The 15,554-nt window shown below is 38.9% G+C and overlaps 1 protein-coding gene across 1 annotated transcript in view; it reads left to right on the forward strand.

Annotated features, from left to right (window-relative positions):
• EYS (eyes shut homolog) overlaps positions 1 to 15,554 on the forward strand; it is an 868,863-nt gene that overhangs the window by 804,637 nt on the left and 48,672 nt on the right. Inside the window, exon 42 of the mRNA XM_027698171.1 lies at positions 8,506 to 8,678. Coding sequence (XP_027553972.1) covers positions 8,506 to 8,678 — 173 coding nt within the window. The remainder of the gene's footprint in view (positions 1 to 8,505; positions 8,679 to 15,554) is intronic.

Consider the following 15,554-nt stretch of genomic DNA (forward strand, 5'->3'; position numbering starts at 1 on the left):
TACTAAGCCTTAGCTATTCTACTACTAATTTAAATTGCTCTGCAACACTATGGTGCAGGAGTTTCTTACTGCCTCTGAGAGCTAGTGGTACCCCACAATAAGGATGCACAAGAAAACAGTGTCGTGGCTTTCTTTTCCTCTCTTATTCCTGACAGTAGAAGAAAATAACTGATCTACCTGGGGAATTAAGTGAATCTCAAAGAGATGGGAAAAGAGACAGAGGATAGACACCCAGAAGCTTTAAGAGATGTTTTGGTTTTGTCACGGTAGATGTGTGGGATGGGGGAGATCCTTCAGGCCTCGTTTCAGTCCATTACCTGGAAGGAGTATGCCCTTCCACCCTGCCCCCCACCACGTGTCCCTGAGACTCCCCAATGGAGAACTCACCGGACCACCAGGGGAGAGAGGATGAAAGAGAAAGTTTATTTTGGGAGGGGGCTTATATAGCCTTTGGGGACCAATCACAGGTGAGGGGTCACAATCAAGATAAGGAGTTTACAGCCAAATAAGGAAAGGGTTAACAAAGGACCAATGAAAGCACCTTGGGACATCTTCCCAGGACACTCCTGCCTGAGAGATAAGGGTATCGGGGACAAGCAGTGACTCTGCAAAGAGCCATCTTAACACATGTTTAAACAACATTAAAAACTTCTGATTCGCCAGTCCATTTTTGGCAGGACTTTTTCCATAGATCCATTGCCACAGTTTTGAATTAAAAAAAAATGCTATTTTGTTTCTGTGGGAATTCTTCATACTACAGCAGAAGATTGAATTCCCAATGGAGTCCAATTTTTACTATTCTTGTTCTAAGAACCACAAAGATCTGGGATGCTTAGGTTTGTTTTTTTCCTTCTCTGCATTTCAGCACCACACATTCCATGCTTACAGTGTAATTAAATTCACCATAGAATCACAGAATCACAGTATATGCTGAGTTGCAAGGAAACGACAAGGATCATCAAATTCAACTCTTAGCCCTGCACAGGACTATGCCCAAGTCCACACCATGTGCCTGAGAGTATCATCCAAATGCTTCTTGAACTCTGTCAGACCACTTCCCTGGGGAGCCTGTTCCAGTGCCCAACCACCCTCTGGGGGAAGAACCTTTTTCTAATATCCAACCTAAAACTCCCCTGACACAACTTCAAGCTTTTCCCTTGGGTCATGTCACTGGTCACCACAGAGAAGAGATTCAGTCAGCTGAGACCTCTCCAGATTCCCAAGACCACTCAAAAATCATCTAGAGAGGTTTTGCAATGACATCAGCCAGATCTTTGAGGATTCTGGGATGAATCCCATCAGGCCCCATAGATTTGTCAGGATCCAGCTGGGGCAGCAGATCCCGCAAAAGTTCAGGGTCAATTGGGAGTTGATCATTCTCACAGTCATGGTCCTTCAGCTCAGGGCACTGAAATCCCCTTGGTCTGTCATCTGTGTTGAAGACAAAGGCAAAGAAAGCATTAAGCACCTCTGCCTTGTCTCTGTCCCTGTTTGTGAGGTGACCATCCTCATCCTGTAACTGGCCAATGATATTTCTATACTGCCTATTGCCATTAATATAATTGAAAAAACTCTTTTTATTGGTCAGCTTCAACTCCAGCTGAGCTTTGGCCACACAATTTTTCTCCCTTCAGTTGCAAGCAGCATCTCTGTATTCTTCCCATGTCCATTGACCTTGCCTCCACTGGACATACACCTTTCTTTTTTTGCCTTATTTCCAAGAGAAGACCCCTGTTCAGCCAATCCAGTCATCTGCCTTGCCTGCTTGACTTCTGACTTTTGGGAATTGCCTGCTCCTGCACATGGAGGTGATGCTTGAAAAGTGATGGACTCCAGCACCTGCAAAAACATTTTTCCAGGGGACCGTACTAATTGCCTGAGCAGCCTGGGAAGCCATGGGAGGCCTGAAGTCTGCTCTACTCATGTCCAGAGTTGAGGTGTTGCTGGTATTTTTCTTCCTGTCAACAGAGATTTTATACTGAATCTCTTCATGATTGCTGTGGTTGACAGCCAACAATCTCCATTTTGTTTACAAGATCCACTCTGTTGACAAGCAGCAGGTCAAGGAGGGCACCTTTCTGAGTTGGCTCCCTTAGGACTTGTTCCATAATGTTGTCATCCAGGATTTTTAGGAATCTTCCGGCCTAGATTGTACCAGCTGCGTGATTGTCCCAGTTCATTTCTGGCGAGCTGAAGTCCCCCATAAGGACAAGGGCAGTTGACTTGAAAGTGTCCCTTAGTTTCTCAAGGAATAATTTGTCGGCGTCATCGTCCTGGCTGGGAGGTCTACAGCAAACTCCCACGATGACATCTACATTATTTGTTTGCCCCTTGATTCTGACCCAGAGGCCCCCAATTGTGCCATTGCCAGCTGTGACCTCCATACATTCTAACCCTTCTATAACATACAGTGCCACCTCTCAGCCTCTTCTGCCCTGCCTATCCCTCCTGAAGATCCTGTAATCATCCAACAGGGCACTCCAGTGACAGGACTCATCCCACCAGGTTTCACTTATGCCAGTGATGTCAAATCTCTGGACTGGGCCAAAGCTTCGAGCTCCTCTTGTTTGTTCCTCATGCTGTGTGCATTGGTGTAGAAACATTTCATGTGTGGTACATTGTAGCCAACACCTGGTGAGGCAGATTGAGGGATCCCATTAGTGCTCATTTCATCACATTTTAGTACACCATCCCAGTGTTCATCGCTGGCCAGACTGGCTTTGACCATTTTCCACCTTCCAAGCAACTTTAAGTCTCTGTCGAGAAGCCCTGCTAGCTCCTCCACTAGAACTCTTTCCCTCTGAGGTAGGTGTATCCTGTCAGGTGTCAGTAGACCAGGTGTTGAATACATCAACCCATGCTGTTATTTTACGAACTATTACAGATTTTGTGCTACAATTTTGTTGTTAACTGTCTCCTCATGACCAGGGTAACAAACTGCAGTTGCTCTGTGACGAGACTGAGATCTTGGAAATTATTGTCACACAGTTCTGCAAATTATAAATTCATCTAACATTGAAGTCATGAATGCTTCTGTACTTAAAGATTGCTTTAAATTTCTAAGAGAAGAGTAATAGCATACAATGTATGTTTAAATAAAACAATGCAATAAGCAACATGCTGCACTCCAGTGTTCAGTGTCACTGCTTTGTTCATGAGTCCTGCTGCAAACAGATACATTGAATCAAAGGATATTTCGAACCCTAGGGACTGCTGGGAGTAATTGGAACATTTCTGTCATAAGGAATTATGAGAGATTTTTGAAGGACAAACTGAAATTAGGCTGCATATGATTTCAGTAAGAAGTGGAGATCTGCCTTCAACCTTGTGCTGTTGAAAATATTTATATGCTTTCCGGGACATGTTTCATATAGTGCTAATTTTTTACTATCAAAATCATAGACTTTCAACTTTAGAAAAAATATTTCTTTTTATAAATACATTTTAGCAGATGTCAACATTTGTTTACTATTTTTCCCATACAACTCAAGGAAGGAGAAAATGTAGATTTAACAAAAAAGACCAAAGAGATTGGGGAAAGGAGTGATGTCACAGCTAATTACAGTCACTGGGATGGACTCAGCTTGACACACCATTATTTCTCCTCCTAGATGTGGCAAGAGAATGGATTGCTGCCCAGGTAGATTGTTTTCACCGACCATTGCTTGCTGTACTTTTTCCTGAGGGATCCTTAACGCTCCACCATTAAGTGTTATGCATCCAGAAGTGCTTGATATCACAATTGTGTATCCTCTTGCGACAGAAATGGCCATAATTGTCATATTACAGGGCAGAAGTTCTTATGCATCATACATTTTAATGAATATGTATCCTTCATGTAGTGGGGAATCACCTGCATATTCACCAAGTGAGTGGAAAATGGAGTCTAAAGAGGGTTTATAAAAGTCCACAGAATAGGCTTCATGATCCTGAAAAGTTAGTACTGTCTTAGTAATTTGAATCAGTACATTGCAAAATAAATTATAACCATCCTGAATTCTTGAAAATTATGACATCTTTGAAGGTCTGAAATAGATAATCAGTAAGCAAGAGTTTCCTCCATGAACTTCTCTATGTGAGTCCTTCCCATGGGCTGCAGTTCTTCAGGAGCAGTGTGGGTCCCAAAGCACAGAGCCACAAGTCCTGTCAACAAACCTGCATCAGTGTGGGCTCCTCTCTCCATGGGGCCACAGGTCCTGCCTGGATCCTGCTCTTTCATGGGCTGCTGCCAGGGCTTTTTTTTTCCACTTCTTAACTATGTTATCCCAGAGGTGCTACCATCCTTGCTGATGGGTTTGGCCTTGACAAGCAGCAGGTCCATCCTGGAGCTGGCTGGCATTGGTTCTGTCAGACGTGGAGGAAGCTTCTCAGAGAAGCCATCCCTGTAGCCCACACCCCCCAACAGCAAAACCCAGTCACACAAAACCAATACAAAAATGCTTTCACTGAAGCGAATAAATTATTAAAGTGAATCACTGAACTTGCAGAATAATAATTCCAGAGAAAGGGAAAAAGGATTCAAAACAGTAAAGACAACAAAAACATTCAGATCTAGAGATGATACCATAATTGAGGAAACCTGAGTGAAAGTAGTAAAGCAGCATGAAAGCTAAATTGATTTTTGGGAGTTGTATAATACAAGGAAGGATTGGCAGTTGTATTATATGCTAAAAAACACCTGCTGTGCACAAGGAAGAAACACCTCCTTTATATATTGTCCTTTGATATTTTTAAGATTATTCATGAGATAAAGTTGCCCTTCTGGCTGCAATGAATTTCTGTGGATTTGTTTATTACACAAAGCTTTCAAAGGGAGATCTTAATTGCCTTTACATTATGCTGGTGTTTTCTGGGGAGCAATTTAATAGATCTTTGAATGAAGTGTAATTCAGCTTAAACTGACAATTTAAACTATGTTGCTCCTTTCATTTTCCAGTAATTTTAAACAAAATAGCACTAGGAACAAATAATAGTAACAACTTTAAAATAAACTGAATTACATCTACTATGTATTGACTGTAGGAGCTGTTCCCTCCAACTTCCACAGCTTCATTATAGATAATATAGTGAGAGCACTAAAAGAACCTATGTCATTAAATATTGAACCCACTGTGACACATAGTTTTTGACATTCTAAGCTTAGTACTATTATGGAATCACAGAGTCATAGAATGTTTTGGGTTGCATGGGACCTTAAAGATCATGATTAAAGGGTGTTGAGTGTGCTTCATTTCAGGGAAGCCCTCTTGCATACAACTACACAAATGGCATGTACAGTGCTTTCAGTGTGCTCCCACTTTAGAGATGGAAAAAACACAGGCGTATAGAAAATTATACTCTGCTTTGAACAACTACAACACTGTTGCAGTTGTCACTAGAGTACAAATAATGTCTGTGACACATTGTACAGAGGGATTATAATATTTTCTTTTAAAAACAGAATTGGTTTAAAAGTTAAAAACCATGGTTAAATACAGCTGGAACTGTATTATTAATGTGCTACGATACCATCTCTTATGCATTGTGCAATATTTAAAATAAATAAGTTATCAAAACCTGTGGTGATATCCCAAAGCTGTCAGTCTTATACAAAACTTTGATTTTATTAAATTGGGTCACTGAGGTAGTATTGATTCAAGGAGAAGAATTTGTATTATTGAATTACCAATATTATATTATATCATGCAAATATTTCTTGTTGATTTCTTTCCAATCTAATGTCTAAATCAAAGAAAAAAAGACTATTTTAACATGGGAAATAGTGATGAAAAGTGTGTCCCTTATCAATTCAGAGGATTATAAGAATGTCAGAGAACAATTCATTTTTCCTACACTTTTTTTCCCCATATCATCAGCCTGGAGACATGAGGTGATGATGCTCTAGAAGTACTGTTCTTTTCTTCTCCACTCCTTTTCTATACTATTTTTGTCTCTTCTCCCATTTTCTCTCACTAGTCGTGTCATTCTTCCTCCATATGATTCTGGAGAGTTAGGGGGATTTTTTCTCTATTTACTTCTGGAGTTTGTCAGTGCTCCAGTTCAAAATCTGGAGCCTTTTTTGATATTTAATACATACCATGGCTGCATGGTTTTCTTTTGATGGCTTATAAATCTGCACCCATATTAGTAGGTAATATAGTTCAATAGGCATAGATTCACAGCATAAATCAATTAGTGCTTAGGACCCAATATCACCATTATTAATGTTTCAGGGAGCTTTGACTCACACTAGATCTCATTTGGGACTGAATGCCCAGTCCAAGCAGCTCAAGTATCTGAGGTGTGGGACAATGTTCTGGTGCAGGTTCACCTGAAAGAAATTGAGTTCATGTACCCTTGAGACACAAGTTAAACAAGGCATTTCAGCTGGGAACAACCAGAAGGTTTTCTTAAAAACCATGCTCTGTATCTAAACTCAAACACTAATATAGTCATATTTCCTGGTCATTCAAGCATTATGTGTTTCTTACAGCCGAGGTTAATTCAGGAGAATATGGGTAATCTTGTCCTTTCCTTAACAAAGTACAATGACAGCTTTGAGAGAGAATAATAACTAATTTGGGATTTGTATTTCAGTACACTATTTCTTGTGAATTGGCTGTGATATTTTCTTCAGTGTGGTTAGCTGTTATATTTTCAAGCTTTATATTACTTTGACGAACTTCTTAAAAAGTGTTTTCTTTGCTTCATGAGGAGTCAATCTTCTTTGTTTTTAGGATGTTATAGCATCAATAGTGAAATGTTATAATTTTGCTCATTTTATTAACAATAAACTCCTCACAATTTGTTATGAGACCTGTTATTTTCAATCTTCTCCATAATAGAAAAAGTAAGCCTATAAAAAGAAATGGCCAGTGTTACATATAGAGCTCACTAGAAGAATGTATGAAAATTATTTCTTTAAAGATGAAGACTGAAGTCTGTGTATTATGGCAGTCAGCAGTGATGATCTGTCTTTTTGTATATAAACAAACTGAAACACATTTAATAACTAGTCTTAAAGATCATCACCATCAACTGTAGATTTCCAGGAAGAATTCAGTTTATTATTGCTTTTTTAATTAGCTGAACTCTGTAATGTTGATATTAAAACTACTGAAAGTAGGACTCTCGATGCTGCACAAATGAAAGCAATCCAATATCTCATTTACACTCCTCTCCCAGTGTCTGCAGCAGATCTATAAATAGAACGGGCTACACACAGAAATTTATTATTGCAGCTGATAGCAATTTCTTTGCAAAGGTGTCTGGGGGCATTATTCATGAGATTCATTCTGGTAGACTCTCCAGCTGAGATCCTCACTCCCCAGATCTGCGGGTGGTCAGCTTAGGAACACACTAATCAACTGCTATGAACAAAGGCTGTCACAAGACTTACTTATTTCCCTCTTTTAAAAAATACAGGAGGTCTTTCAGCTTCAGATTATTTCCTTTAATCTGATTGCATGGATATTATAAGCAGATAATAAACCTTTTGAATCACATATATTTGATATTTCATCAGTGCTCATCCTAGTGATTGTGCTATTGTCGGGAAACCACAGTGACTGTGATTTGATACAACACACATTTTGTCTTCTGCATTCATACCCACAGGCACATGTGACCTTATCAAGTATAAAGCAGCCATGTTTCTGTTCAATACTGACAATATGTAGCAATCACATGAACTGACCTACCTAGCTATTATCTAATTTTGGCCATAAAAGAAAGGAGAAGACCAAATACGACCTTTAATGAAATTATATTTATAATAAGTGATAGATGAGAATGTCTTGCACTTCTATTTTTACTATCTGACTTTGGTTTTCCTACCATATCTGTCATTGTGTTGTCTTCGAATACTGTAAAAAAAATAATTTGTACAAACAGAATATGTGTATTTCTAAGCCTTTTGTTTTGTCACCCCTCAAGATTGATTAGAACTTATATTATTCTGTTGCCCATTCTAATATTTTTTTTTATGATTGAAAACATAAGTCATATGATAGCAGGGATATTACCTGTTTATTCTGTTTCAATTTTAATATAGTCACAACTGTAAGCATAATTCAGGGCTTTTTTACATCCTACTGTGTTGCCACAAGCTATATGTAATACATGATGTTTCCATTTCCAAAGTAAAGTAGTAACTTTCATTTTTTTTGTTTTCACATGATTTCATTTTTTCAGACATAATAGAAGACCTGTTTTTCTGTAGCAGTTGTTTTGACTGTTTTATGAAAGATGGAGCACAAACAACTAGTGAGACATTAGAAAAGTCACATAACTCACCATGAAAGGAAAGATAAGTTAAAATATAAAATTAAACACAAAAGAACCTGTCAAGTCACCAGTGAAGATTCTGGCATGCCTAATGCCAGGTGCACTACTAAAAATAAAGAGATCTATTACAACTATAAGTCAAATGCCACTGATTTTCAATGAGTGTAAAACCTATTCTGTTTGTTTTAAGTGCATTTTGGTACTTATACATTTTTTTTGTTTTTAATTTAAATTTTTCAGTGATGCAGAAAATTGGTATTGTGAATGCCCTAAACTCTACACTGGAAAACTTTGCCAGTTTGTGACTTGTGATGAAAATCCATGTGGAAACGGTGCTACGTGTTTTCCAAAGTCCAGTCGAGATGCTGTTTGCTTGTGTCCATATGGAAGATCTGGCATCCTCTGCAGTGAAGGTAAAAACCATTTTCGTCATGTGTTGGTTGTACTTTCTGTCATTCATAGAAGCTGTGGAAAGAAACAAGTCAAATATTTTGAAGGCAAAACACTGAAAGTGACCACCTCCCCACCTACAAACGCAGCCCAAAATCCAGTCACAGACAAAGAATGGTTGAGCTGATCACCTTCCCCAAGTGTATTTTCATAAAAGTGCAGGTCAGAGAAAGGGAGACAGATGGGTCAAAGAAGCTGAGAGTTTACAAGCTAGGAAATACCAGGTAGTGTCTGATGTTTTAGTAAATTACCTGGGGAAGAGCTGAGAGAGAGATTTGACTGAGAGATCCTTTGGAGAAATTGATTTGCCCTGTAGTTTGATTTTTCTTCTACTTAGGGAAGCATTACTTAGTACATTTTGCATATAAAATCAGTTTATAAAGAATACTTTCTGGATTTTAAGAATACTACCAGGTACTAAAATTTGATAAATTTTTCCGGTCAAAAAGAGGAACAAATTAAAAAGTGCTTTGCCATGAAGCAGGAGACAGTATGAAGGGAAATTAATAAAGCAAAGTAAATAGGTCATTTTGACTTATATTATCAAATGAAGGGCTTTTATTCCTCATGCATTGATTATAATGATTGTTCTAGGTCAGAAGTTCCTGTGTGTGAACATCCAAAGTATTCTTGTCCCCTAACAATCAATGTACCAAGAAGTAATGATTGAAAAATCTACATAGAGAAAATAATCACTGATCCTGAGCTGATTTAATGATGCATATGAAGTTCCTTTTCAAATGAATATTAAGCAATTATCATTTTGGTTTTGTCATATCACATACATATTTAAGTCTTATTTAAAATTTTTATTCCCAAAATTTTCACTAGATGAACATTTGTGTTTTATCCATGTTTTCATCTAACCCTGATAATTAATAGTAAATAGCAAATACAAGAGGCAAATATATAAAGTGTGTATGATACTTTCTTGGTAATCTTTCTTAGCTTACAGGAGCACAATACAAAGAATATTTCCCTTTGGATATACTGCATCTCTGGTCATACAGCCTACCTTTCTTTGTTTCTTCTCCATTCCACTGCATCCTCTTTAAAATGACATTCCAGAGCTGGCTCGAGGTGTAATATTCAAGGTGTGATAATGCTACTGCTTTGTACAGTAGTGTTTGACATTTTTCTCTTTTACTCTCTGCCCTTTTCTTAAACACTTCCTCCATTCTATTTCTTTTTATGAGTACACTGATGTATTCATGAAAGTGCTTAAAACTCCTAACAACTCTCTCTTTGAATGCTGATGGTGAGTTCCGAGCCCACCATTTTATATTTAAGGATAGGACCGTTTCTGAAATCTACCCCAATTTGTATCCGTCAATGCTGAGTATCATCTAGTGCTTTTTCTCTGTTGTTGTTTAATGAGGCTCTTCTTCATATCTAGCTGTTTTTGAATTGAGAGACTGAATAAAAATTGAGAGCCTAAATTGAAAGTACACAAATTCATTAGTTTGATTATACTACAAAGCCGATGTCTTTAAAATCACAGAAAAAATTAATTTTATTGAATTGAAAGGGAAAACTCTGTCTGGATCACCACTGTAAGCAAACAAAATGAGAAAGAACACTCAGTGCTGTAGGACAGAGTATAGGCCAGTAAGGCCACAACATAAGAAATTATTATTGAAATATGAAAAATTATTTTATTGAACCATGACTTAAGACTTTAGAAGGAGTAGAAATAAATTGAGCACAGATAGAAGTCTGAAAATGAGTTGCAAAAGGCCCCATTATCACATATTCTAAGACAAAGAAGGGAGAAACAGAGACACAATGCAGTGAAGTCTGGATATATCCTTAGGGATAGTCCTAGTAGCATCAGAGTCATACTTTTGGGGAGGTATTTGAAGATAATGATAGATTGCCTAATTAAAATGGTAGAACAACTTAAATTATTTTAGAAACAGAAAGCAAATTTAATTGTTTACTATAACAAAATGAGTGTCCCAGATAATAAATTTAATAGAACTAAATGGTCCATTAAAATTAAAGCATAGACGTGCACATTTTAAACAAATCATCTTCTGTTTAAGATACACAATAATGTTGTCTCCACTATTCAGATTAGTAACCTAGTACATGCTACTCTGTGTCTGAAACACTGAAGAAAAGCTGGTTTCTCCTAAATGTTTATCAAATAATAGTTGATCTTCATCAACGAGAAATGAACAAGATGTCGCAGTGGTTATTTGATAAATTGGATATAGCTAATATACCAAATAGAATTGCAATTTCCTGCCAGCTTTGCTGTTCCTACCAATAGAGATTATTTAAAAAAGACAAAGTAAGGATAAATAAAAAGGTAGACAGAGCCAGAAATGGGCCCACTGCTACAGGTCTTCCCCATATCAGAGCTCCAATTGCCATCCATTAAGAGCTAGAAGTCAAACTAAGAAAGACATCAATCTCTACAAGTATGTAAGAAGTGATAACAAAACTATTGTCACTATTAAATGAAAGCAAAACAAAATTGAGAAAACAAAAAAAAAAGTCAAAAAATTTGGGGTTTTTATTTGTTATGACCAGTTAAAAATACATCATTGTATGGGAAATGTACAAAATTCAAAAAGTGAAGAAAGTTATAGGGTTATCCTAAATATGACAAATGAGGCAAAAATGTAAGGAGAGATAGTAACTTCTGTTAGACAAACCAATATAAATATGGAAAAATAGATAAGGCCTAGGATTGACAAGGAATTTTCTTATGTATCTGAGGCTGATGGAACACACTGCAGTGTAAGCAGGCTGGTAACAATGGCTCTGAGTTTATCTTAGTTATTTTATGCCTGTTTCAGACATCAGTAAAAGCTTCCTAAAAGCATGTCCATTTTTCCCAATATGCGTAGCAAAGTGTATTCTCTCTCACTACACTTTTTCCTGCTTTTATCACTAGATGACCACATTATTTTGACTGTAAGTTGACCATTATGCACTGAAATCTCTCTCAAGAAGCTACATAGCTAAGGCATAATGGGCCAAGAGAATGGAGGATGACAATATAAAATAGAAGAGAGGACAGGCCATGTTGATCAGGCAGAGGACATGGCCAGACAAGTATAATGACCAGCCAGCTATTCACATGAGACTGGCCCTTTCTGTGTCTGTATCTCTCTATTTTTCCACACTTATTCCTCCCGAAATCACCTAATTCTCTCTAAAAAACATCCTTAATTCCTATGTGTGGTGGTTTGAAAAACCTTTTCTCCGGGGCAGTAATGGTTTGCCCCACTGATAATACTAGACCAATCAAAGGTTCATATGCGCCCTACGGAAATTACATACCCACAGCAATGGAAGAGAAGGTGGTGAAGTTTTTTTTTTAGTAGATTGGTAGCCATGATCTGAACCACGAGGAAGCAGGGGGCCAGTGAGCCCCCTCTGGGGGCCAAGAGCCCCCAGCCCCAGCTGAGGCTACGGGAGACCCGGTGTAGTGTCAAAGCTCGACCGGGTCCTGTAATCAAGAGGTGGGAGAATTTCCTTACTGTCAGCAGCAGCAGAAAACATTGAAAGTGGCAGCGGAGCAGTCCTGAACAGAGACAGTGATGGCTGAAAGCCAAAAAGATAGCCAGTAGCAACAAAATAACATGAAGCCGGTTGAAAGACGCAGAGATGTTCCTGCAGGAGGGAGAGCTGGCAACGAAACAGAGGAAAACTCAACAGAGCTGTTTTGGGGTAAGACTGTACTAATTTCCCAAAACTCAGAGACCTGTTGAAGAGGAGGGGTGGACTTCCAAACCTTTAGGGAGTCCCAAAATGCAGCAGCAGCTAGAGTGAGACAGAGAAGCCAAGAAACCCGGAGTCGCCCTGAGAGTTGAGCCAGGATGGAACACGGGGGAGGTGGCCGTGCCCTCTGCTGCTGCTGCTACTGCTTCTATCATGCTGGGAAGCTGAGACAGAGCAAAAGAGCTTTGGTAAGACTGAACTGAAAGCTGCCTTCAATGTTCTACCCCAAGAGGAGTGAAGATCTGTCGTGGGGTACCTGTCGTGAGGTCTTGGTCCGAGGGGAAAAGAAGGACACACAAGACACACGAGGATGGTGAGACAAGAGATGTCTGCCTGCTCAGCGCAGCAGGCAGCCTTTTATTGAGCTTACTAAGTTCACACACAACACAAACATATTCCTACAACAACATCCAGGAATCCAAGCACCTGCACATTATCAAACCGTCTTAACCTTGTACTCCCTGCAACCCAAGGCCGTGTCCATGGAAACCATCTAACCAGCTCCACTGCTTCCATGGAACACGGCCTAACTTTTGCACTACCTCAAACTTTAATTGTGGGGCTACAACTTCACCCCACAAAGATCTACAAGGAAATCCCCTGAAGGTTCGGGCTCGGGGTTGGAATTTCCACAAAGTAAGAACCAAAATCCTGACTGCCATACTTAAATCTGCTGCCTTAGGAGAATGAAGGACACTAACCAGTGCCACAAAAAACTGAAACGAAGGAACTGTGGCCTGTGCAGTGACAGAAAGACTTTTCTCTTTCCTTCTTGGACTTTTATTGAAGGAAAAGAGGAATTTAATTCAATGTAAATATATATATATCGGTGTGAGTAAATAAACCCTTGTAAATATTTTTTCCCTTCCCCCAATAACTAATGGTTGTGTTTTGTCTGAAAACTCTCCACATGAAGTGAAAAAGATATCAAGTCCATACCATCACTAAACCCTCTCACAGGGGCAGACTGTGGGAGGGGGGCTTGAACTTAAAAATTGGATCCTTGGGAGTTTCAAACCACCACACTGTGCTATTCCAAAATGCATCCTATGCTATTCACCAGCATCCTGTAATGGGTCCCATACCCCATGGTAGTTACACCCCTCTGTTCAAATGGTGATTGATCCAGTGTTGATTCATTGTGGTTGTGTCATACCTTGATACTGGGGATAAGAGTCTTCTGACATAGGTCTGGAAGGGGTCTGGACAAGGTGTTCCTTCCTCTGAATCCTTAAATTGGGTTCCTGCCTGCCTTTGGGCTCTGTGCTCCTCTGCGGTTGTGGAGATGGACCTATGGTGGGTTGATGGTTCCTGGGATAGAACTGGGACTTGACTGTTGGTTTGTGGAGTTAAATAACTCCAGAATTTCCAGCTTACAAGGGATGGGGTGGTGAGGTGGAGAACACCATCAGTATACAACACTGTGGAACAGAGTTTATGTGTACATGGGCAACTTGACTCTATCTCCCAAGTGATTTTGGCTTTTTAAGCTATATTTAAAGGGATCTATGTCATTTAAACCGAGTCCAGTTATTGAGCTCTGTCTTTTCAGTAGATTTGTGTGAAAGCAGCCAGCATTCAAGCTCTTAGTTTGACAAATTTCCTTTCATATATAAATTAGTAAAAAGTTGCTTGCATTGTGTTTTTTGCAGACTGTAAACCTCCTCCAGTGTTTAGTATCACAGATTTGATTAGAGTTGTTGGATTGCTACCATCTCTGTGATCAGCCTTTATTTCCTTTTTTTCCTATAGTTTTAACACTTCCATCTAAACACGGGCTGGAGGCATTTTCTGGTTGGTACAGGAAATTGATACAGTGTGTAAAAAAAAAAAGGCCAGTATGTCTGAAATGTCTGATTGTAAGGAATTTTGATATATAAGACACAGAAATTTTAAATAGGAAATACCAGGGCATCATCGTACTGTGAAGTTGTGATGGCTTCCTAAATGCAAGTGAAGCAGAAATGGTTCATTCACCAGGACTAGAAATGAAGACCTGGACTTCTACACTTTTTATGTTATGCTATTGTTAATTGAATGTTACACAAGAAACTAGACCCCTACACAAGAAACAAGAAGCTGTTTGTCATAACATGAGCATTTTGTTAAGCCAGGAACCAAGAGCAAGCACTTTCTAAGCACAAATGCAAATTTAAAGGGAGAAGGATTTCAAAGGAATGTGCATTGCTAAGATGAGTAATTGTGTAAGTTGCAGTGTTTTAGACCAAACTTCAGTGTTTTAGTTTCATATATGTGACAACATATATGAAGCAGACCTAACTGTGACACTGCATTTAGCAAACACATCCTGAAAAGGGCCATTCACAGCACTCGTTCACAGCAATCTCTAAGGATCTTCTTTGAAACATTTCTCAGCAACATTTATGGTAATGCTTCACAGTCCAAAGGATTCCATCAGGTTTTCTGTAGGATGTATTCCCCCATGCATAAAATTCATTTCAAAGTGTTGAAGTGGAAATAGCCACTTGCTTCTGGTTCTGTAGAGCGAAAATCAGCCTGCAAGAAAATTGTTTCTGTGCAGCTATGTTTGGCACAAAATGTCACCTTCAGAGCTGTTTGAGTCTGAAGACTAAATCATGCAGTTCGGTGACAGCAGATACCCAAAGGGTATTTCCTCAGCTAAAAAAATCTGCATTGCAGGGTTTCTGGTCAGTGATAATAGACCTTGGGGAATACTGATCAGGGTTGCTCTTCTTCCTGTTCAAGACAATCTGCTTTCTGGGTCATTTGGTTTTCAGTGGGCCTTAATGTCCCCTACCTCTTCAATGTGAGGAATGTCATAAAAATTGTAAAAAACACACATAGGCACGCTCACACACTATTATGTCATTGCTGTATTACCAGTTTTTCAGATTCATATTTTCATCTTTGTGCGGTGAATTCACTTCTACTGTTTCAAATTTCAGCTCGCAATCAAAGTATAACTCTAATGACGCTATGATTACTGATGCCACCGGAAAATAAAAGGAATCCATAAGTATTTACTGGGGCTGGGGAAGGGAATTACCCACTATGTGCATCACTAACTCCTCATACAACAGTCTTCCAGACATCAAGAGTCTTTTACTACTACCTTGAACTCT

Source organism: Neopelma chrysocephalum, unplaced genomic scaffold (genome assembly GCF_003984885.1).
Source record: "Neopelma chrysocephalum unplaced genomic scaffold, ASM398488v2 Primary Assembly neopelma1_23b, whole genome shotgun sequence".
Taxonomy (NCBI): Eukaryota; Metazoa; Chordata; class Aves; order Passeriformes; family Pipridae; genus Neopelma; species Neopelma chrysocephalum.